The following is a 25,742-nucleotide window of genomic DNA, read 5'->3' as shown; positions in this document are numbered from 1 at the left end:
GCTTCTAGTCAATAGATGTGTGCATGCTGTGGTTGTCATGAGTGAAAATGAGAAACTTTTAATATACATAAATGGATAACAGTTGTAATTGAAATGGTCTTTCTTTCCTTTCCCTAATCCAGGGTATAAACTGTATCTTAAACAATGGTTTCTTTTTTGCCAGCTTCTTTTTTTAAAAATACTTCTCCAGTTGTAAGTTTTCTGTTGCTATTTACGTAATTCTATATATCCTTACAGAATAAACACTTGTCCGAAAGATGTGGGCAGTTTTGCTGTAACTAAATTATATATGACCTCAATTTGATTCTAATAAAAATTGCAGGCTGCAAAATGCAAGGTGTAACTGACTGTTTAAAAGCAAAAGCGGGTACAGGTTATCACTATTTCTTTTCTTTGTACAGTCTTTAGCAAGTTTTGTAAATATTGTGAAAAGGTACTGAGAGTGTTAAGGGTAAAAAATGTTAATCTTGGTGCTAACGCAAGATCTAATTACAAGTTTTTCATTTCACTCATTCAGTAAAGTAGTTGAACTACTTTTTCTCTGATTTTCTGTGAATAGACAGCTGTGTGGAGTCGTGAGTGGCTTGCTGAAGGTAATGGAGATATTCAGACAACTAAGGAACCACTTCTACATACACCTACATACATGTTTTAATTTTTTACTTATCAGTAAAACACGAAACTCAGCAGGACTACTTAGGCATAAAGATAAATATGAACACGTTTGGGGAATTGTGGCTGTAAGTTCTGATCCACAATGTGATTGACTGAGAAGAAAATTTCCACTGGAATTTGATACAGATCTAAAACGGAAGAAAAAACAACTTTTCTTTTTAAATTAAATCACATTTAAATGTACATCTACAATGTGAAAGAATTTTTGCCAACTGAACTTCCTAACCCTCATAAACAGGATGATGACTTTGCATTTCAGATCTATGGAGAATGTGCATTTGCAACAGGAACTTTGAAGACATCTTACGAAATAAATATGTCTGGTCAACCTTCCAAAAACACTTGAAAAATATTTATACAACGAATCAAAAGTATTTACATTGTTCCCTATGCCTTCTCTTCCTGACAGTATTCTCATAAATGACCTCTAGATGTGTTAGACTTCAAGGCTGAGAGACAAAAACCACCTTGTTATAAAAATAATGTACATTTGAATATTTCTTGAAGTTGAATGTAAATCCTACATTTATATATAATATTCTTAGTTCACTGTGTTGATTATTTGTTTAAGTAAAGCAGCCATGCACACATTTTCATGCAGTTTACGAAACAACCTAAACAACAAAGTATGTACTACCGGGATGCAAACCTGTGTGATGTGCTCTAGGCAACCCTACTTAGCAGGGAGATTGGACTAGATGATCTCTAGAGGTCCCTTCCAACTTTAACAATTCTGTGATTCTGTGATTTTCACCAAAACCAAACAGAAGATCAAAATATTACTGTTAAACTTGATATCTAGTATCCAATGCACCAAGAAATTGTCTTGTATGATGTTGGAGTCAGACTTTTGAGTAATAATGTATTTACTGAAATATCTTTTGATTAATTGTAAAGTAAAAAGGTCCAGCTTACAAAATTTTATTTCTGTGCATTTGCAAATTTCAAAATGCATTTATAAGCATTATCACCTGCTTATGCAAGTAATAAATTATACGTTCACTGCAAAATTGCAGACTAATTTCACACCTTTTAGTTTAACTAAGCTTTCTTGGCAGAATGCTGGGATTTGAATTATCACCTAGTAAAATGCACGGTCTGAAAGGTTGCTGCTGTTAATATCATTATTAATCACTTTTGTTACAGTAATTTCTAAGAGCCAACCAAGACTGTGCTCTTTTGTGCTAAACAAGGTACAAATAAAGCAGTGGTGAGATAAGATAGTAACTTGGAGAGAGAAGTTAAAAAGTAAGGAGAGAGGAATGAAGCAATCACAGTGACAAAGGCAAGAGTAAAGCTGAACTGAGGAGACACTTCCTTTGTGTTGTGGCAAGGACATACAGATGCCATATTCCAAGCTCCTGTTTTGAAAGACATCTCCCATTTAGATCCTAGTACCAAAAGACCATGCACTGAGTCAGACTGGACTTTTGTTATGGTTTTCTGGCTGTGTCAAACACCTCGATTGGGCTGGCAATGGGAGCATCACCTCATGCACACCCTCAGCATGCTCAAAGGCACTGCTGGGATGAAAGAAAAAATCGTGGCCATGTAGAGGCTCAGCAGGGAAGTCCAGTCATAACTCCAGAAAGGTCTCAGAGGCTGCTGCTCCCCATCTGGCTTCTTTCTGGGATTATTAAGGCAGGAGAGTCCCTCTGAAGTTTTACCTCATTTAGCTGCAAAACAGAGAAGAGTCACCGTGGCTGTTTGTCCAGTGTCTGCTGCTTGAGTACTGCCAGGATACAATTATTAGGGAAGAGTTTATTGGTTATCTTAAAATAAGAGGTTGTAGATTAATGTCTTTTCAGTTTAGTCTCCTTTTCTAACAAGATGACATGTTAGATGCTGTACAAGTCATTAAATGTCTAACCTGTATCGGATATAGGACATGACAAAAAGATCACACAGTTATCACAGGCCAGCAGATGTCAGGATTTAAAATCCCTGTCTGGATTATAGCCCTGGTATAGATATGTGGGAAACTATTGCTTTCAGTGGAATTCCCCTGAATGTACCAGCAAAGATTTTGATGTTAAGGGTTGAAAGTAGCCCTTCCATTTTGTTTTCTGTTTGGTGGGGTTTTTTCTTTCCTTTTTTTTTTTCCTTTTCTTCTTAGTTTTTTTTGTAGAGGAGATTTCTTAACATCACTGCAAGTACTGGTAAGGGAATTCAGTTTCAGTGGGTACTGTGTGTTAAGTACCCACTATATTTACTAAAACCAACCCCCAAAGTTTATTCTTCAATAAGGTTACATTTAACATTGTAAATTGTTCAGCCTGGTATCTCACGCTTGGCAAATAATTGAATTCCATTGACTCCAGTGAACTTTACTTGAAGTTAATCGTATATGCTTACATATATTTTCATATGAGGATTAAATTGATCATGCTAGATTAGAGCACTGGATCTCAAAGAAATGTAGAATATTTCTCACAATGTAATAGATATTGCCTGACGACAACCCCAGGATTCCTTCTTTTATTGCTTTTAACTGAAGTTACGTTGACTGATCCTGTCACAGAAGAGTAATAGTTAAGCAACCTTTGATTTGTCCTCCTGAAATCTTCATAGATCTGGACCTGGGTTTATAAACCTGTGTGAACTTCCTGAGTGTGCTGCGTCAATGTTCTCAGCACCAGCTTATTATTTCTCCACTTTACTTACCACATCGCAAATGTACTGTCAAATTTTGCACTTTGTGGAGCTCGTTAAAAGAAAAACACAAATGGACATGCAGGAGTAACGTATGGCATCCACCCAGAGAGAGTGTAAACATTAGTAAACAGGTTCTGCAGCAAATCCAGAATAGGTTATTAAGAAATGAGAACTTTGCAGGGAAGTCATGCTAAATTGTAGCATTGTGTCTCTAATTTGTAGCCTTTGAAACCCTGAACTGTGAGTCAGGTTTAATTATTAACACATTTGGGTGGTAAAGGGGAAAATACTGAGGGATAAGAAATTAAAACAAGTGACTGCTTGTGTGGGTGGTGAGAAACAGCAATGTTTCTATTATAAAGGTAGAAACAGTCGTCATAGATACAGAGTGAGCTGGTTCTGCAGCCAGCTAACACGTCCATGGCAAGTCAGCCAATGTAAGAAAACACCGCTAAAATTGAAAGGAAGAGGAAAAATGTGTGGGCAAAACCCTATCTTGGTGGAGTTCACAGACTACAGCTGTCCAGTTTTACTTTCAAAGGTAAATATAGCAGTATCACTGCATCTCTGATTCCCCAGAATTCATGAACTCATGATTTTGCCTAGAGCTGTATACTCTAGGAACAGACCAGACACCATGAACTGAAGTTCTTGGGTCCTGAGGTAACATTAGAGCAACAAGCGCAGCAGTTAAAATATGCAAACATATTCTTGCTCTTCAAAAATTCATTCAGATTTATAACCTTTGCTGGTTTTAGCAAAGATTTTAAAAAATTCTGCCATGACAAAATGATGCAGAGATTGTTGTTTGGTGTTGGGGTTATTTTTACCTTTGTGGAGTCCATTAGAAAATATGACGTTTGTTCTGATTCTTGTGCTTGCAAATGAGTCAATAAAGCCATCAAAGTTTCTCAGACTTTTGGTCACAAAGCAACAGTTTAAAGATAAGACTATAGATTTTTTTTTTTTTTTGTAATGAAATTACAAGAAGAAAATAAGCAGGTATCATTTATGGAAAAAAAAACATTAAAAAAGAAAGGAAAAACAAAATTTAATTTCTATGCTGAGGAAAACATTGAAGACTGCTTACCTGATCCTTCCTGGGATAGCAACATAAGACAGGGAATCTCATACTACTGGGAAATCTCTAAATATGCCAGAAGCAACCAACACGTGTAAAGCTCTTTTTGGAGTATAGCAAAGCTATAAATGAGCTAAAAAATATTTCAGTAGTATGTCTGACTATAGAATCAAAGAATTAGAGATATGAGTTCAGTTGTAAAGTCAACCTTGGACAGAAATTGTGTTAGGCTCATATTTGAATTTTACTGCCTGCTCAGGGGATATTTGGATTACTTACTGAGCATATTTGCACAGTTTTCATCACATGATTCAAAATTAATCTGATCTAAACCAAAAATATCCTTATAAATGATATTGGAATAGGAATTTGGTAGTGTTATCTACAGTGGTTGTGGGTTTGTTTTTTTTGAATCACATTGGCTGCGAAGGAGGATAACACAGTAATGAAGTAGCATTTATACTGATGATCTAACAGCAGTCCTGTAAATGTAGTTAGATATATTTTCCCCTTCCAGGTCTCAAACATTTCCATTAAGAACAAAAATGAACCCTTATTTGAACAGTAGAGGTAAAATCCTTCTTTTTTTTTGTTAGAAAGACAGAAGTCTCTTTTTCTCCTTTTACTCTTGCAGTGCTATGTGCACATTTAGAATTTATTAACATTTTGAAGCTTGTTCTTCCGACTAAAAATTGCTGATCACAGCTTAAAGTGTCATCATAGGAGGGCTCTTTGAGTAAAACAGCATCCCTTTTTCTCTGGAGGCATCTAAATTGATTGTACAGCTCTCCCACTTGAGGATAACATGTAATAAGCAGGAATAAAAATGTTCTTTTTTATACTGAGATCAAACCTCCAACATGTTCTTTTGTGATTTTCATTATTTTTCTATCTGCAACACTTTTTTTTGTTTTACCTTAGACTTTTAAGCCCCCATTTGAAATCTTCAGAATTAGAGGCTACTGCATAAGATTCTTGTCTATCCACAAATTGCCTTCCTTAGCATTTTTCCTGCAGCAAGAATGGTCTAGTCCAGGGAGAAGATAGTTAACCTTCAACAAATGCATTTTAAACACTTAGACTGATCTTTTGCATACATCTTTCACAACTGATCTTCAGTTCAAGAATCGGAAAGAAGTGTTATTTATATCCCATAATAGGTTCCTGTTAGGTATCTGTTACTGAAAGAGTTAGAGCAAGTCTACTCTGCATTATTTAGGAAAGTTTTATTTCTCCCTGAACAATCTTCTTGATAAGCTACCATTTAGAAGTACAGTGGATGCCTTAGCTATTACCAAATCAAGACTGATTTTCATAGAACTGTTCTTTAACAGATGTTTGTCTTGTGAAAGCTAAAAAAAATAGCTGTGTGGATAATAGTCTTGGTATCTTTCTGTTGTGAAACTGAATCAACCCAAGCCTTCTTTTCTGCATTGTAATTCCTAAGAATTAATATAAAATAAGAAAAATAGATGTAATGCCAACTCTTACAGCAATCTGTTAATTACATCTCTGTGTAGCAGATATGCTATACTTTATGCACCCAGTTTAGGATCTATTTCTTACTTGTTTTATAACAAGTATGAAGCAAAGAAAGCAAACTGATCATCTCAAAAAAAAAAATACTGGACAGCACACTGTCTCTTTCCATTGACTTTCTGTGATTTCTTGCTTGCTCTGTGAAATCCACAAGGTTTGGAATAGGTTGGGTATCAAAAGGCATATAGGAAGGAGCTGCAGACTTACTACACCAAAGAGATATTCTCACCCAATCTGTCATAGCAATGATTTATACAGACTGTCTACAGATCATTTGGAGGAATGATTCTGAAGAGTGAAATTCATGCCAAAGTCAAGAATTTAGGGGACTAAAATATTTTTGAGACAAAGATTCAAGACTTTCCTGTAGTTAGGCAGATGTTCTGTTCTCTTTCTTTCATCAATTAAAATTTTGCACTGTAGGCTTTTTAAGGCTTAATTTGTGCAGGTTTTTATATAGTGGTCTTTCAGTTTCCACTACAAAATAAAGTATTAAGACAAAAATCCCTGCTGAATCAAAACAATTGTTGAGACCAGCCTCTGGCTTCTTTCCAGCAAGAGTTAGGGGATCACATCTGCAATCTGCACTTGAAACCTTCTTTAAGACTTGCCATTTATTAGTTTGACTGTTCTGCAAGAGTATCCCATGGGATAACTAAAAAAAGATCCACTTCATTGCTTCCTAATACACCTTCAACAGACAAGTGTGTCAGCACACTTAGAACAGCTCTGGGGTAAGCAGGGAATTTGAGTTAAATATCCCAGCCACGCAGCAGCATCTTACGATACCTCATCTGCTTTCTGCAGCATTTTGTTCCAAAATGTGTGCCACGGGAATGTCATCATGACAATAGGTTCTCACTTAAACTGGGAGCAGATAAGGTTGCCACAGAATTAATTCAGCCAAAGATACTGCAAGTGTTGGATCTGGACAGAGGATTGGGTTGCACTATCCTTTTCTTCTCATCCACTCACTGCCAGGCAAACGTGGTCTCAGGCTGGGTGAGACGGGTGGGTGTTCAGAAACGGGAAAGGACGGAGATTTCTAAGGATTCCTTTCTTCCTAGGTCTGCCTTCTGCTACTCAGCCCAGTTAACACAATGAGAATTTGCGTAAGTCTAGATGTATCCATCCTGATACTGCTAAGCCAAGACTTTCCAATTCATTTGGGCCAATGCTGTCTGCTGGAGGAGAGTTGGTTTTCTAATTTAATAGCTGGATTTATGTGACAAATCTGTGGGTGTTCTAGATTTCCGCCTTTTCATTTTAATGCCGAACAACTTTGATGTTATTTCCATTGCTTTTCTGTGGAAGTGTGGTCCTGTACCTAAGAGATTAAAAACATAATCTAATTGTTCTTTTATCTTTCTTGCCATTTTATTAGTGTTCTGGGACAGAATCAAACTGTCACGGAAGTTTTCTTAATCCTCCAACTCTAAGTTTTTCCTGGCCACTGCTGACTTGATAATGCTACTCTGGCTTTTTTTTTTTTTTATTTCCCCCCTTCCCCTCCCCACTTTGCAGTTTTACATTTATCTCTCTGGCTTTTGTTCCCAAGTGCTTATGTGGGGCACAGATCCTGTCTACATTTTAGAATTATCTTTTTCTTCTGACAGGAAGATTACCCTTTTTTTTGGCTTAAAAGATGTGACTGTATTCTCCAATGACCTCTTGTGCCTTATGTATTTGAACATTATCTTATTTACTTAACCTTTCACTCCTTTCTGTTTTGAGACTTTTTCAGTAACTCTCTGCAGTATTAATATTCCTATCTACCTTGCCCTCCTTGCTTTGTAAATTCTCATGTTTGCTCTCCATATTACTACTGCTATGGGCTGCCTGTAATGAAGGAATGAGGGCAAAAGAATTTCTAACAGTGAGGAGACCAGCAAAAAGCAGGGAGATTAGAGTAATCCACTGAAATTTCTTGTAGACTAAAGGACAGCAGAGGTTTTCTCTGGGACTCTGTTTCTTTTGAAGTATCATCAAACAATGGGGACATATCTGCTGAGTATCACTGAAATCCCAGCAATGCATTTACTCAACATCTGAAGTTTTAAAGGAGGATGGAGAAAAAGAAATGACTGGATCTATTTAATGATTTACGTAATGATAGTCAGGTTCAGCAATAAGTGTTTTCATATAAAGTTGTCTACCAATGTCCATTACAGGACATTGATATTTAAACATTTTATGAGTGGGCCACAGTTAAGCCCTTTAAAGTAAAGTTTTGCTGAAGTCTATTATTTTACAATTAAAGCAACTCTGTCTCTAGATCAGAATTAAAACCAAATTCAATGGATTTTTTTTTATAGCCACTACTCTAGTGAGTTCTAATAATTCTTTTTTGCAATGTCAATGTGGTGTTTGACATGGAAAGAAGGAAGGAAAAGATGCCACAGGGCATCATTTCAGGCTGTCATTTGTCCCCCTTGCAAGTTCATCTGGCTTTGTTTGAATGGGCAGTGATTTCAAATTAGGGGATGGCAGCAAATTCTGGGCGAGGGAGCCAGCGTGCAGCCGTCCACCCTGCAACTGAGCCACGATGCTCAGGGAGAGGTTCTGCTCCTGCTGAACAGATGGATGAACCCTGGGGGCCATGTAGGCCCTCACTCTGTCTGTGCTTCTCCTGGCACCTGTGCAAAATTGAGAACAAAAGAAACCATCCTGCTTTTTGCACCAGCCCTGTGGAGGAGAGGAAGGAAGCCATCGGGAAAGGGAGTAGGGCAGAACACAGAAGGTGCTAGCCCATGTAACTGGAGTTAGTAGGTGATTTTGTGGTTTTGATTGGCACAGATCCCTGGGGGTCTCTAATGGCTCATGTATAGATAAGCATCTCTCTGTAATAGTGTTCTAGGGGTTTTTCTTGTTTTCAGTGTTTCCTGTAAACAAGGCAGAGGTATTTATACCTATGTATTAATGGAAGACTTATCTGGGAGATAAAAGAGCATTATCTTCCTGCTATCATCAGCTGATGTAGAGGATACTGGTCATCATATATTATTAACAGTGGCTACCTGACTGTATAACACCCACTACCCACCATATAAGCACAGTTGTGAAAATATCTACATGCACACTTTTACATGCACTGGAATGTGAGTCTATTAAAGCTGCAAATGCAGTAGCTGAGACTGAGAAAGTTCCAGAATTGAAGGTGCCCCTGTGACCTTTATTTAGCCACCTGTGTTTTGAATTATGCTACAGTCTTTAATTGCGTGATCAAAGTGAGTATCTCCTTATTAGTGCACAACATGGATTTCTCTCACTGGTAATGAATAATGTGCTTGCCTTTAGTGCCTCAGACTCATTTGCAGCAGAAATTTCTCATTTCTAACATGAGACTAATAACTATTACCCTGCTCAGCCAGGTTCTTAGGATGGTAATCCATGCTTAAGATGTACTCAGAAGCTGCAGTAAGTCAACTAGCCTAAGAAAATTCAACAAACAACTGAATGTTGGTTGATATTCAGTAAATAAAGCACAAGGCTGGACTGGATTATGAAAGTAGAAAGAAATGTTGAACACCAGCATCCAGTGAACCTCTGCTGTGAGACATGAAAATGAATCAGATGTTGATTTAAATTAACAGGATTAACTTCTCATCTTTTCTTTTATTAATTTTACAGTATTTTACTTAAATTTCCTTGGAATGCTTGGATTTTTTTTTTCTTTGCATGAAATAAATTATTGCGCTAGGACAGGAAATTATTTTTGAAACATGCAAGCAATCAGGCCAGTAGCATATTCTATTTTAATTCAAGCATGAAATATAAGCATGAACTTTAACTTGCACAGTTACAATTTTTTTCAATGGTCACGAAGTTACCCTGTTGATCTTAAGGCAACAGCAATTTAAAAATGACAGTATATTCCTACTAGGTGTTTCAGTACTTTTTTCCACACACCAGGAGGAGTATGCCCTTGATCTAGCACTCTGAAATGGAATTGGTAGAGTGGGAGAAGCCTGTTCAATTTTCATTATACCTTAAAGAATTTGGAATAATTCAGCCTGGTCTCTTCAAAAACCCATTTCTTTTCCAAGCAAAGTTATCAGTCTGTCATGCTGTTGTCTGCTGTCATAAAACTGTCATCACAGTCTCTCTGATGTGGCAATGCTGAGGGCACTAGCAAAGCTTCTTGACTCGGTCGTGCTCAGATTTTGCATGGCAAGACAGGTCACTGCAATGAAAGTCGCATGGCTCTTCTGCCACAATATGAGAGCTACCATGCCTCTCATTACTAATGTCATCAAATGCCATCTTGACATCTGGATATATTCCCACTCCATGTGAAATATCAGTGGTTTATTCCCTCACTGTTGACCTTTTTTACCTCCTTGTAATTTGTTGAGCTATCATCCTTTCAACAACCTGCTTTTTTTTTCTTTTTTCATTTCTGGGAAAGTGTCTGTGCAACACTGTTTGTCAAAATAATGGGTATGCTTTTCCATCTGAGCTGTCCACAGAGTCAAGAAAGATTTGTAAGAATCAAAGAACTGGAGGTAAAGCTGGATTTGGAGGTACCCCTGCAAATCATCTCATCCAACATCCCTCTCAAAGCAAAGCAAAGTTGTGTAATCTTATGTTTTAAGGCACCTTTTGGACTCTATAGTCATACCATTGGGTTTCTTGATTGTGTTAGCTATATCTCCTGAAGTTATAATATTAGAAGTTACTCTGTAATTGATTGTGTTAATGATATATGACAAATTCATATGCATCTTGTATGTTGCAAGTCAGTTTCATTCCTTTATCATGTAGCTATCAAGGTTTTTTTAAAGACTTGTTTAATTTAAAGGTTAAACAATCTCCTTAGATTCCAGTTTGCTGAATTAGCTGCTATAGAAAAGAAAATGTAGTCTAGCCTTAGTCTGAAATAACATCTATGCTGAAAAATGATTGTTTTCAGGTGATACCTCCAAACAGAACTGTAGTTACATTTTAATTCAATTTTATACACTATCAACGTATTTTAATGATGCATGTATAAGAACTCTAGAACGCTATATCACAGATGGAGTTCTTTTCCTAAATCATAGAATCACTGAATCATGGAATGGTTTGGGCTGGAAGGGACCTTTAAAGGTTGTATAGTGCAGCACCCTGCAGTGAGCAGATCAGGTTGCTCAGACCCCCATCAAACCTGAACTTGAATGCCTCCAGGGATGGAGCCTCCACCAGCATTCTGGGCAATCTCTTCCAGTATTTTACCATTCATTGTAAAGGACTTTTTTCTAACATTTGTTCTAAATCTACCCTGCTCTTTTAAAACCCTTGGAACTCGTCCTTTTGCACACCCTTGTGAACAGCCCCTCCACAGCTTTACTGTAGCCTTTTAAGTACTGGAAGGCTGCTATAAGGTCTCCCCAGAGCCCTCTCTTCTCCAGGCTGAGCAACCCCAGCTTTCTCAGCCTGTCCTCATAGGAGAGATGCTCCAGCCCTCTCATCATTTTTGTGGCCCTCTTCTGAACCTGCTCCAAGAGTCCAAATCTTTTCCAGCAAGTCATAGATCATAGATCATAGATCATAGATCATAGATCATAGATCATAGATCATAGAATGGCCTAGGCGGGAAGGGACCTTAGAGATCATCTAGTCCAACCTCCCTGTTTTGGGCAGGGACACCCAACCCTTTGTTTTTGTCATTAGTCATCAATCTGTAGAAAATAATCTTCTGAACTTGTAAATGTTTCTTTTCAGTACTGTTTTAACAGCCTGCTTTCACCTCATAATCAGTACTTTGTATAATTCTTTTTGTTTGTTTTATCACAGGCAATAAGTAATATTTCCATGCACTATTTTCCATTAAATACCTCTTGAGAATGTGAAAACGACAGGTGGTTTTTATGCCAAAAGAAATAACGTGATGTTTTTACTCAGGACTACTCTGATTAAAGGCTTACATTCCAAATAGCTACAACTTCTTCTTTTACCTTCATATGCAGATCCAATTTTATTCTATTGTAGTTGATAGTTCTGTTGCAGTAATGTTTTCCATGGAAGATTGTGACCCCAACTCACGCAACGAGGGGAAAAACATTTCTGAGACAATATGTTTCTTAATTAAAAGATTGACTAAACTACTGGTGCAAACTGAAAAAAAAAAATAAAGTTAAATTTTTATGGGAATGGTGTGTCATCTCTGTAGTACAAAATAGGGCTATTTAAAACATCTCAGTTACATAATAATCTGTTTGAATTCCTCTCAGTGTGATCCAATTCTTGCATTTGCAAAGCTTTTCTTGTTTCCTGATTTGTAAAATGAGGTGAGGTTGTATTTCTCCCTGGATGTTTTGTCGTTTAAATTAGTGGCATATATTGTGCAATACTTAAATGATATTCCTAACCTGTAATACTCTCTGAATTTCATTTCATAATGGCTTTGTTCGTCAGTGTCTTATCTGCAGATACTGCTTTCTCTTCCTTTGACTACCCGTACCATATCTTTCTTTGTAAAAGACGTGAAAACAGTTTTGGCAAAACCCATCTTTAGTGAGTGTACAAAAAAACCTCGATGCACAAAGACATAGTCTATTAGTATCTCAGCACTAGCATTGCTTTGTACAAAAGAAACGTCACTTTCAGGGTTATACAGGCTACCCATGAAAAAACCTTTATTTGGCTCCTCTGCCTACTGAAAATGTCCAACTAGCTGATAAGCGGGCACCATGCCACTGAAGCAGATGGGCATAGCTGTAGAGAGCCAAAAGACAATGTATGTGCATCAAGTGTGGATGTTGGTGGCAGGCTTCCCAGTCAGTGATGTCTTAACGATTAAATGTCCCGAGTTTTTTGCATCTGTAGTTAGAGAGATGCCAGCCTTACTACCGGATGGTGCTTGAAAATCTCTCCTTTATTTTTAAATTATAAAGAACTTTTTGAGAATGCTTCATCTAGAAGGTCCTTGAGACAAGAAGGCTAACAGTAAATGAAATAGTAACAATAATCTTTCCCAGTCCCAATGAGGCACATGCTCTCACTCAAAACTGATATGCAGACTGGAGTTCCAGAGGGAAGATAGCAAAATCATCACTTATGATATTTTAGATATGCAATGGAGAGAAACAACAGGTACTTTCAGAGAATCAGATGCAATCAGAGAAATGCAGTTACTGTAATTTAACCAAAAAAAAGAAGGATTTGGAGGTTACATCATGAATGAAATAGACTTAAAGGCATGAATAAGGAGCATGCTATTTTTTGATTGTATCACATTTAAGGAAATCAGAATTGGCCAGTCTATGTATATTAAGAGGGCCGGACTGCAGAATTACCTAATTGCATCACTAGCTTATTCTCAGAACAGGAAGACCCTATTGCATGCAATATTTTTAGCTAGTTTTTTTGATGCAGGTTGGAAGTGAATAAGAAGACAGCTTCCCTAAGACACCGTAAGAGAAGGTTTTTCTTAGTTTCAAAAACAGAGTTCTTGGTCTTCCTCTCTCCCTTCTGAGTGGCTCATTAGCATCACTCAGTGAGTCAGTCACCCTCACATGGGCACAGTGACAATCTCACAGATACGAACCCTCTATACTAGCAAGGTGCCTCTATCCCTGGGTTCACCACACAGTTTCATGAAGTTGGTTTTTGTGTTCCTAAAATTTGGCTCCATCCACTCCAGCTGTCTTAGCCTCCTAAACAAAATTCAGTCTGGCTCCATAGTACAGTTGGCTCTGAATAGCTATGCTTGTTCAGATCCCTTTAAAGATGAACACTCTGCAAATCCAAATTATATATGTTGTTTAGCTCTAAAGATTGAGAATTGACCTTTGCAATTGACTGGTACTTTCAAAACATCCATCAGCCTCCCAAAACAGAACTGCCAGGCAGTGACTTTGAGAGTCTGTATGCTGTTTCCCACCCCTGAAACACAACCTCTCCTAGTAACTTAGCCACCACCTTTTAGAAATGTTCAAAAATTTATGCTTTAGAAAACAGCTCAGAGAAAGGTAAAAGAGCACTTGATGGTCCTTACTTATTTTTCCTATGACAAATCTATCTTCAGCTTCCATTAAATCTCCTTTGGAATATGAGCACCAAGGACCAAATTCAAAGCCCTGTGAACTCAATGGCAAATCTCCTCTTGGCTTTAACGGTTAAGGCATTAAGTCAAAGAAAATGGGAGGATGAAAATAATACCTGGGAAACTGAATACAAGCCTCTCAATTTATCAGAAAGATCTTATTGTAAATGGCTTAGTTTTAGCAAGAATTTTGATGTATTCACTGAGGGAGATGGATTCCCCTTATAAATAGTTGCAGTTGGCACTCAAATACTGAGGCATCAATAAAAGAATCTAGATAAATGTCAGTAGAGTTCTGTTCCTAGCAACAGTATCTATTGATTTTATTTTTGCATTCTGTTAAAAATGAACACTGAAAGAATTCTGAGTGTCCTGACTTGTATTTTTAACTGCAACTTTAAATGGGAACAGCTACTAAAAACTCCATTAAAATAAACTGTTCAATGACTGAATTATAATCAAGATTTTTCTGTTTTGTGTGTTTCTGCAAAAGGTCAGAGACACCAAGGAAACAGCCCTTACATGTGTAACTCCACCAGTGTGCTGATGTCTAAAGCAAATTTTGACTTCCCACCTTTCTAGTAAGAAGAATATTCTTGACAGATCACAGCAAAAAATGTCTTTGTTATCTTCATTTTACCTCTTGCCCTCCTGGCTGCACATTGTCCAGTTCAAGCAGGAGGGAAGAGACAATGTTCCCACATAGGTCTGGTCACTCAGCAATAGGTCTGGTCGCACCAGCATAGTTCTTGTCACTCCTTGGGCTATCTGAGGTTGAAAAGGGCCTAAGGAAATGGTCCTCAGCTGGCGAGGTGAGTTTACCCTGGATGAAATGCAAGAATATGGCAATGGGAGCATGGCACAGTATCCACATGGAGAAGCACAGCTACCCCACAGAGGGGTTGGGCAGTGAGTGGGGCTTGTTGGACTGCTCTCAAGAACTGATACTGTCAGTAGAGCCTCTTGGCAGGGTGATGGTCCCCAGACTGGGCAGCAGCAAGGAGGAAGCAACACCACTTTTTCCTAAGGGTCAATTCACATATTCTGCAGAAAAGCAATTACACAATCTATTCTGGAGCATTTTTCCACATATTTCTTAACAACTGAGGCAGACTTGTGCATACAAAACTGTTCTTCCACCTTCTGTGTCTTAAGAGTGATAGGGTTTGGAAAAATTCTTTCAAAATTTTATTAGCACTTCCACTGAAGAACCAAGTGACCTCCAAAATCACATCATTTTGATTTCTGTCTTTCTTTTTTTTCTGTGCCAATTCTAATATGCGTGTAACAGCTGATAATAACTGCTTAAGAAAGTAATGCCATTTCAAAGCCATGATTGCAGGTTTTTTGATCTTGTACAGCATTGTTTTTTATTGCTAATAGTTCTTGAGGTAGATCCTGGTAGAATCCTGCTGGAATTGAAGAAGATGTATAGAAAAGCATCAAAACAGCACTATTTTAAGCTTCATTATTGTCTGACCCACTCAGTTTACGTCTTGAGAAATAGAGATATTACTAGAATTCTGATGTAAAAAAAAATTTGAGCTCTATTTAAGTGAGGATTATCTGTATATAGTTTTCCTATTACTTACATTCAATTAGTCATTTTTATTTTGAGAGACTTTATAATCTCTTCCACAAACAAAAACAAGAATGCTGAAAAAAATAGGAAATTAACATAAGAGGAAAAATACCAATCCATCTCTGAATATATGCATGTATATGTATGTGTCTGCAGCTGAGAGGATATGTACTGTGTTGCAGTAAACTGAATATTCAGATAGTTGAAGTTACTTCCTGCTGGTAAATATTTCACAACAAAGATGTGATCAAAAGAAATAGAAGAATTGAATGATGAGTGAAGCCAAACCAATTAAATATATACTGCTAAGTCAGAAAGATAAAATAAATATGGCCTGTTAAAATTTTTTCCTTACCTTACTTTCTTTAGTATATAAAAAGCACTTTTATTAAAAAGGTCATGAGCTTTAACATATGGTGCAGAAGGAACTTAAAAAACCAAACCAAACCAACAGAAAAACTAAAAAAAAAAAGAAAATAAAAGAATCTGAGATGACAGGAATAAAATTTTCTGCTCTTCATTTGTAAGAAGAATGGCAGAAATAGTGTCTTTTTACAGAAAACTTCCTTATGTAATTCCTTAGTTACAGAGTATTTTCATTTGGGGATCTAGAATATTTGTAACTCTCTGGTGTAACACAGTAGATTGACTGAACAAAGCTAAAATATAAGTTATCTATTTCTGTGTGGTTACTTTTACATTTTGGCCATTCACCCTCGTAGCATCATATGAAAAGAAATCATTATTTATTAAGAACAGAGTAACTACACTGAGGAAATGTGTGTATAGTATAGACGAGACAGTAGTCCTTTGGTGATATTTTACACTGGTGAAATTTAAAGTGCTTTGTTCTTTTTGTGTATGTGGAAAAAAGGGAGAACATATTTGCATAATGCAGAATTGCTATCTCATTTCTGATGTCACTAGTCCAACTGTTTTATAGGGCTCTGTGACACTGGGAATTTTGCCTTAGAGGAGTTTAGTTTTCCAAACAGCAAGGGTGGTGTGATCTGTGTCAGACACTGAGAAATGACCTGAGCCCTGGAAATGCCTTTTCGTCTCAACTGACTGCAGCTGGAATCTAGGCACTGCTTAGAGGAGGACATCTGCATTGCAGACGTCTAAATGTGGGCAGATGGATACCACCCTGGCAGTAATGTACTCTAAAGAAATCCAAGTTCTCTTATGCAGAAGGAGTTGGAGCTGTATCTTCAGGGGAAAAAAAAAAAAAAAAAAGGAAATATCTGCTGCACATTCTGGGATCTGTCAGAAAAGAAAATGGAAACAAACCAGAAAAATACAAAAGAAAAAAGGAACCCAGGCTATAACTCCGTGGCTATAAGTAGATTGAGGGGTGATGGCACATCATAGTGATGTGCTGGGCTCTGGGCTGACCTGACCAGAATATGCCTCACCTTTCTTTCCTTTTTATGCTTATGAATCCTTCCAATGCAAATCAAGGGGAAAATAGAGTTAATACACTCCTATACAAAAAAAAGGACTTATAACCGAGTCCAAGGAGCTTGGAAGTTTATATGTGGCCACTGGGTTTATAGAAGACTCTGGGAATAAATTTTAAGCAGTGATTGCTCAGGAGTAATGAAAGGATCCAATACTAATTTTGTGTTTGGTAATGACCAGTTCAGATGCACTTGACAGCTGAACAGCTTTCAGTCAGTTTTGGCAGAGGACAATCATTGAAGGGTAATGTAAAGGAAGTAAAATATCAAAGGGATTTTTTTTACCTAAAGGAAGAAAAGGAAGGAGAAAATATATATGTCTGTGACTAATGAAAGGCTGAAAAGCCAAGGACTCACAATGCCAAAGGGTTAAAAAAATCCCTAATAAACACAACCAAACAAGGCTGTCCTTGCAATTTGCAGCAAAAAAGTACAACAACCCAAAAATGGATCATACAAAATCAATTCATATTCTCTTAGAAACAGAATTATTTACAAAAAAAAAACCAAGAAATAAAAGAAAAAAAGAAACAGCAGGAGAAGATCTAAGTCCTAACAATATGAAGAATTGAGCCAAGAAAAACTAATGCAAGCTGCTTCCTATGACAAGCAATGAAGAAAATCCAGAGGTTTATGTCATTCCGCAAGAGCTTCCCAGTACATTCAGTAAAGTGAATGAACGTCTGTTGAAGTTGAACTGGTTGCACGAAGCCCTCTGCTGCCAGGAACATTATTATTATTTGTTGTCAAGGCTACTGGTTTTGGCCCTGAGCACTCTCCCATTGAGGACTGTAGGTAACTGCTGGGCAGGGAAGACTTTCATCTGGATCATTAAAAGCAGAGCACGGTTGCTTTTTGTGTTAGGTTGCTGAGAGCAGCAACTCTGCTTGAAACAGCTGGTTCTCATGCATTCAGTAACTGAATTTCTCCTCGGCATAAATTTGGCTCCTGATTCCTCTTTGGAGTCAGACTATCGTTTCTGATCCTGCTCTGCACTGGACACTCCCTGCTGAGATGTAACTCCTACTGGCTTCCAGAGCTGGACTCTCTACCACACTTTGGCTGCCCACACCCTCATCAGCTCTCAGGATAAAGCCTCAGGCAATGGGAATGGAAAGGAAATAGCAAAACATGAAAAACATCTTAAAGAATCCTGCCCACTCAATGGCCACATAAAAGTTACGCTGTAGACTGCTGTTGTTGCCATTTGAACGGGCTTCTCCCAGGGGAGTCTAATCACAGAACCACAGAATGTTAGGAAGAATGTTATGGAAGGAACCTCAAAAGATAACCTAGTCCAACCTCCCTTCCAAAGCAGGATAACCTGTGGCAGGCAACACAGGAACATGTCCAGGTGGGTTCTGAATGTCTCCAGAAAAGGAGACTCCACAGTCTCTCCAGACCACATTTTCTCAGTTTAACTACGAGGATGCTGTGGGAGGCGGTGTCAAATCCTTTACTGAAATCCAGATAAACCATGTCCACTGCATGGCCATCATCTATCCACCTGGTTGCATCATCATAAAAGGCTATCAAGTTGGTCAAACATGACTTCCCCTTGGCAAAGTCATGTTGACTGCTCCTAATGACCCTCTTATCTTTGATATGCCTAGAGAACACCTCCAGGGATGAAGGTGAGGCTGACCAGTCTGCAGTTACCCAGGTCCTCCTTCTTGCCCTTTTTGAAGACTGGAGTAACATTTGCTTTCCTCCAGTCCTCAGGCCCCTCTCCTGCCACGACTTACCAAAGATGATGGAGAGTGGCCTAGCAATGCCTTCCGCCAGCTCCCTCAGCACCTGTGGGTGCATCCCATCAGGGCCCCTGGATTCATGAATGTTCACATTGCCTAACTGATTCCTAACCCAGTCTTCATCAATCAAGGCAAACTCCTCCTTTATCCTGACTTCCTCCGGGGCCTGAGGGCTCTGGGGCTCCTGCGGACAGTCTCCAGCAATATAGACAGAGGCAAAGCAGGCATCCAGTAACTCTGCCTTCTCTGTATCCTCTGTCACCAGGGCACCCACCTCATTCAGCAGCGGGCCTACATTGCCTTTAGTGTTAGTTTTGTCTGCAATGTATTTGAAGAAGACCTATCTGTTGTCCTTGACCTCCCTTGCAAGGTTTAATTTCAAGGAGGCCTTAACTTTCCTAGTTGCCTCCCTACATCCTCTGACCACAGTCTTATATTCCATGCAAGTGGCCAGCCTCTCCTTCCATGGTCTATAGACTCTCTTCTTCCGCTTGAGTTTGCCCAGCAGTTCCCTGTTTAACCATGCGGGTCTCCCAGCTCTCTTTCTTGATTTCCTACCTATAGGGATGCACTGATCTTGTGCTTGGAAGAAGTGATCCTTGAATATTAACCAACTATCTTGGGCCCCTTTACCTTCTAGTACCCTATCTCATGGGATTTCCCCTGGCAATTACTTGAAGAGGCCAAAGTTGGCCCTGCTGAAATCCAGGGTTGTGATCCTGCTTGGTATTCTATTCCTACCGCACAAGATCCTGAACTCCACCATCTCATGGTCACTGCACCCAAGGCTGCCCTCAACCTTCACCATTTCAGCCAAACCCTCCTTGTCAGTGAGCACAAGATCCAGCCTTGCTCCTCTCCTAGTTGGGTCATCCACCATTTGCACGAGTGTAGTTGCCCAGATAGCTTAAACAATCACATTTTTAATTACTATGGCAAATATAGTAAGGATCATTTTAGTAATGCGTTTACTTTCTTTTTCCCAAATGGAGGCTGGGTCTTGAGGCATAATATTTTTAGATTTGGATGAATCTGAAACTAAAATTCACAGATTCACACAGAATCACAGAAAGTGGTTGGAAGGGGTTGGAAGCCCCCCTGCCAGAGCAGGATCACCTACAGTAGGTCACACAGGAATGTGTCCAGACAGGTTTTGAATGTCTTTAGAGAAGGAGACTCCACAACCTCCCTGGGCAGCCATTTCTCAAAAGAATGCAGCATGCATTTCTCAAAAGAAAGTAAGTAGTAAATCACTAATCAATCACAACAATTCAATTACTTTGAATTCCACAAGGTAGTGTATCTGGTAGGTTTGGAGCCCTTGTATCCCTCAGTCAAATAGGATTGTAATTGACTCCTATATCTGAAAAGAATTTAGTAGCAAGAGGAATGTCATTTAAAGTTCTGTGAAAAAATGCTTACCTTTAAAATGCTTATAGCTATCAGAGTTGCTCACTATTACATTTGAAAGATATGTGGCATATTTCTCCTTCAGGCAAAATGACAAGAATATTAGATGTGAGTTCTGGTGAACAAGTTTATATCAAATCATAGAATCATAGAATCATAGAATGGCCTAGGCTGGAAGGAACCTTAGAGATCATCTAGTCCAACCTCCCTGTTTTTTAGGCAGGGATGCCACCTCTCGACTAGACCTGGCAACACGCAGTACACTACTTGGACCTTCAGTTCTTGTGCCCTTGTGATCATTTTTCTATTGGACTGTGGAATTAAGTCTAGTTGTATGATTTCTTTGACTTTCAGCTTCACTGCTAGTAAAAATGAAGATAATGTGACTTAGACCATTTTAAGACAAGTGTGAAGAGTTTGTATGGATTCTTAATATTTTTGCAAGTATTTTAATATCTCAATTTCCCATTCCCCAAGGAAAAAGACATCCTATGCTAATTTGTGATGATTCATAGCAAATTTTCAAATCTGTAACTACGTAGTATCAGTAAATCATAAGGTAGGTAATTTTTCTCACAGTTCTTTGTAGGAGGTTATAAATTTATATTTACTTGAAGAATGGTAAGCATATTTTACCATATGAGCTGTATTTATATAATTCATTTTACAAAAAAAGTAAATTTTATTGATTTACTACTGCTTTGCAAAATAGTAAGTATTTAAATCTTCAGTCTTAGCCTTCCAGTTATACCTTTCTTCAGAGTGAATTTCCATAAAAAGAATAAGCTCTGTTGTCACACCTGTGCCACCTGTCAGTATCTCATGCTTCATCAAGTGTGTGTTCGTCAAGGTTCTCTTGTTGATATGTGACTGCTGTACTATTGTGGTGGCTTCTGTCAGATAATGCAGCTGTCTTGAACTCCCACATATGAAAGAAAAATACAGCTATATAGCCCTTTGAAGAACTCTTACAAAATGTGTTTCTAATTAGATACATATAATAGAGAGTACCAGAGGGATTTGTTCATTGTCAGAGACCTTCAGAGCTGAATTTCCGCAACACTATGCTGAAGCACATAGACAACAAGAGGCATTTATGACTGCATGTGATCCACAGATAAGAGATGTGCTAGATCTGAAGCATCTGAAATAAGAAGCAGTGGGAAGCAGAAGCATCCTTGTATTTCACAACCATTATACTCAGTGTTTATCCACACAATTCAGGCAACAAACACTTAATGTAACGTTTCAAAAGGAAACACTTTAAAACATAACTTTTAAAAGACATTTTTAAACCTTATCTATGGTCCAGTAACAGCAGATGCTTGTTAAAAGAGTGTTTCTAAAAGACAGATAAATTTGTAATTTTTTTTTGTGATAGACTATAGACAGTGGAAAATAGAAGTTTCACTTCTTCATGTAAGCATAAGGCCCTCTGCTGGGACAAGCAGTTCCAAAGTGCCTTGAAGTGTTCTGCTGGGTGTGGGCTGTACAAGGAGCATTTTAATCAGATATTGCTTACTTGCAGTGTGACAGGTTGTGCCATGATCAGTCAATCTAATAAAACCTAGTTTCCAGTGGCTATCTCCCACATATTGTCCCCTTCATGTTGGGGATGATCTTTTAAGTCTTTCTCTGTATGAAGACTTAATAGAGTATCTCTTTTTATTTGTAGGTCTGTTTTCCTGAAACTTTTGTGAGGATATATTTTTGAATCTTCTAGTCTTTTGTTGAGTCAGGAGAAGAGAACTTATGTCTCATTTCTTTGGGAAACCAGTCTAAATGCAATATTTAGAATTCTTATTGTAAGAATACAACTATCTTCATGTGTCAGAAGAAATATTTGTACTAACTCCATCAGAGTATGTATATACTTGTATATAACGTTAAATCATTAAAATAAGTGGCAAAACCCAGCAAGTTAAAATGCTGCAAAGTTGAAATGCCAAATTAAGGTTATTAAACCTGAATTAAGGTTTCCTCTCTTGTTATGGTAGTTATAACACTCCGTGTTACATGAGAAGCCAGGTGTACCATAAGCAAGATATAGAAAACTGAAATGCTCAATCTACTTAATGTCTCAGTCTCAGAGTCGAGTTTAAAAAAAAAAGAAAAGAAAAAAATAAGTGTATTAAGACTGTACATCTGAATTAAGTTCCTATGTTCCAAAGTTTTATGAGTAGCCTACACTCAAAGAGTAGATGCATATTAGAAAGGTCATGGAATCTCCATCCCTGGAGATATTCAGACCTCAACTGGACAAATCCCTGCAGAACTTGACGTATGCTGGTCATGCTTTGAGCAGAGAGTGGACATGGTGACCTCCAGAACTAAATAAATCTATCCAGAAAGAGCTGGTCCTATAAAGTATATGTAATCTGTATGCTTTAAAATACCTAAAATTACTTCCGTATAAAGCAAATTGAAACTTTAAAACTGTTGGATTCCATTAGATCAAAAAAATATTTATCATAATTCTTTGAAATCTGCACATGGTCTAACTATTAGCTGGGCTGGTTGGCAATTATTTGGTTACTATAAAAATAAGGACTAAATTTTACTCACGTTGGATATAGTCTCTCATTAGATCTCCTGAGAAAGGAGATTATTTTCACAGTATCTAGGTTAGATAGACAATGGCATGCTGAATGATAGACAATCTGATGCAAAACAGCACTTCCAAGAGAATTGCAAGAATTGTACATATGTTGTTACTGAATTTAGAAAATGAGATTGTCATTCATGAAAAACAGTGGTTTGTCATATAATTTTGTAAGGGATGGATAGTGTACCATCTAAAATATTGTCTGCTTGTTTAGAAGGTGATATAATAAGAGAGGTGTGCAGAAAACTGCTTCCTGATCTGAAATATAGTTTAACAAAATTTGATCAGTACAGTTTGGAGAAAAGACAACAAAAGAACAAGAGTAAGTCTATAAATCCTTGGGAGAAGTGGGCTTGTGGTATAAAAAGAGGAAATAGCCCTCAGCTATAACAGATAGGGAGTAGTGTTGTGTCTCTCGTATTTCACACATACGCAGTGCCATAGGTCTGTGGAATGAAATTAGCAAATGTGCAGAATTGAATTGTGGACAACTAGACGATAACTATAACAGCCATTAGAAAAACATTTGTAGACCCTAAGGTTTATTAGATGATGGAATAATTTGTCAAGGGAAGTTCTCAAGTACAAACATTAGGTAAGAGTAGCAACAGCAGGTCAAACTTTATTATGCAACATTCTCCAGCATTACAGCAGGGAAATGTAGTTTCCAGACATAAGGTCTTATGAATACAAAAAAGAAGCAAAGTTGTGGGCAGAAGGAGAGAAAACATATAGTCCACTACTCACGTCAGACAGTGGGACTGAGCGCACCCTCAGCAAGCTTGCCGCAACACCAAGCTGACTGATATGTTCGCTTTGCTGGAGAGAAGGGATGACATCCAGAGGGACCTTGACAGGCTTGAGAGGTGGGGCTGTGCAAACTGCTTGAAGGTCAAGTACAAGGTCCTGCACGTGGATTGGGATGATCCCAAGCACAAATACAGGCTGGAAAATAAGTGGATTGAGAGCAGCCCTGCAGAGAAGGACTTGGGAGTGTTGGAGGATGAAAAGCTGAAAAGGCTGAAGGAGTTGGGTCTGTTCAGCCTGGAGAAGAGAATGTGCTGGGGACTCTTATAGTGGCCTCCCAGGGGGCCTACAGGAAAGATGGGGAGGGACTCATTATCAGGGAGTGTAGTGTTAGGACAAGGGGGAATGGTTTCAAGTTGAAAGAGGGTAGATTTAGATTAGATACTAGGAAGAAATTCTTTTCTATGAGAGTGGTGAAGCACTGAAACATGTTGCCCAGAGAAGTTGTGGCTGTCCCCTCACTGGAAATGTTCAAGGCCAGGTTGGATGGAGCTTTGAGCAACCTGGTCTAGTGGGAGGTGTCCCTGCCCATGGCAGGATGTTGCAACTACATGATCTTTAAGGTCTCTTCCAACCCAAACTATTCTGTGATTCTATGTGAATAAGTGTGACAAACACCAATGAACAGACATTTCTTAAGCATGAATACTTCTTCTGTAAATTGTAAACCAAAATAAAACAAAACCAAAAAAACCCTCAAGGCATTTGCAATTTAAAATGCGATCTACCTCAAGGTTTTGAATAGTTATGAACAATGCTTTAGAATTTTACAAAATATATTGACAGAGGCAACTGTCATGACCAAATCCCACCAGGTTTTGTAGAAATACTTCAAAATAACCTATATATACAGGTTTATTTTCTTGAGGATATATATAGGTTTAGTTTCATGAGACTAAATATGAAGTGTTTCTAAGTGCAGTGCCTATTTCAGTTAGACTTTATTATTTAGTTAAGTTGTATTTGAAAAAACATTTGAGTAAACAACTCTGCACTTCTCACATAAAAGTGATATTACATGCCTCTCTCGATTTTGCAGCATTCCACACTTGAACAGTAATAAGAGATCCAGATTAGTCGCAAATTCAAATGGCCCATCTATCAACGCTTTTCTTATGGACAGATTGTCTGGTGTGACTGAGTACTTACTAGGTCACTTTGGATTGTGTCTGTGAAATGCAAGAATTTATTCTTGATTCTCTTTTATGTGTAATATTTTTGTTCATATGCACCATATTTATAGTCTGTTTTTGTCTAGACTAATGGTCTAATGAACTAAGTTTAACTCCGTTGATAGTGAAATTATTAATGCACTGTTTCTCTCTTCCTCCCTGCAGTATGCCGTCTGGCTGGTCCTTTGGGTTACGTGGAATGTGTTTGTTATCTGCTTCTATTTGGAGGCTGGGGACCTTTCAAAGGTAATTTACCATTGGATACATTTAAGCCATCAGCACTTTGTTAACATGCCCCAGTTGACAGGCTGTGTTCTGTTTTCCTCTTAGTGTTATAAGAATGAAAGTAGTATGATGGAAATCTGAAGTATTCTGGGTATGCTAGAAACTTTAAATCTAGATAACAATGAGCATATGCCTTTCTAATGCCCATGACAATAATGGTATATATGTTTTAAAAGAAAATTAGCTTTCCCCCCACCCTGCCCCAAGTAATTCTGCAATGCAAATTTCAACTCTGTGAGAGATATTAATTAGTTATTTCTTGAAGACAAAAGATAACCATCTCAAAGGTAAACAAATATTTTTTTGTACCATTTGGCTTGCTGTTTCTTAGCTGGATTCATTTCAGGGGTCTTATATCGCAGCATAATAGTTTAAAACAAGGTATTTCATTAAATTAAAATGTAAACTGAAGGTGCCATAATAGACTGCCATTTGGCTACGGCATTGTTTTTTACTTTGTGCTTCTGGTAGGAATGTTAGGATTGGACACTTAGACAAAATCAACATCCGTAGGAAGAATATATTTTCCGAAGAATTACATAGTTGACACTGTAAGGTGTAACATATGCATAAAGTGGCAGTTAATAATGGGCTCAAACCAACTTCTCAAACTAAAACTCCTACTTTCTAAGGTGTTCACAGTAGGCTGGCATTTTGTTGGATAAAGGATTAGCAGTGGTAACAAATTATTTGT

The 25,742-nt window shown here is 38.0% G+C and overlaps 1 protein-coding gene across 1 annotated transcript in view; it reads left to right on the top strand.

Annotated features, from left to right (window-relative positions):
- The window catches only part of LOC104274995 (sodium/potassium-transporting ATPase subunit beta-1-interacting protein 2-like), a gene marked incomplete at its 3' end in the record, with an annotated part of 152,832 nt that extends 127,823 nt beyond the window's left edge, over positions 1 to 25,009 (top strand). Inside the window, exon 3 of the mRNA XM_009870814.1 lies at positions 24,929 to 25,009. Coding sequence (XP_009869116.1) covers positions 24,929 to 25,009 — 81 coding nt within the window. The remainder of the gene's footprint in view (positions 1 to 24,928) is intronic.
- Between the last annotated feature and the right edge of the window lie 733 nt (positions 25,010 to 25,742).

This window comes from Apaloderma vittatum, unplaced genomic scaffold (genome assembly GCF_000703405.1).
Source record: "Apaloderma vittatum isolate BGI_N311 unplaced genomic scaffold, ASM70340v1 scaffold1976, whole genome shotgun sequence".
NCBI classification, from domain to species: Eukaryota; Metazoa; Chordata; class Aves; order Trogoniformes; family Trogonidae; genus Apaloderma; species Apaloderma vittatum.
This window is presented reverse-complemented; position numbering and strand designations above follow the sequence as displayed.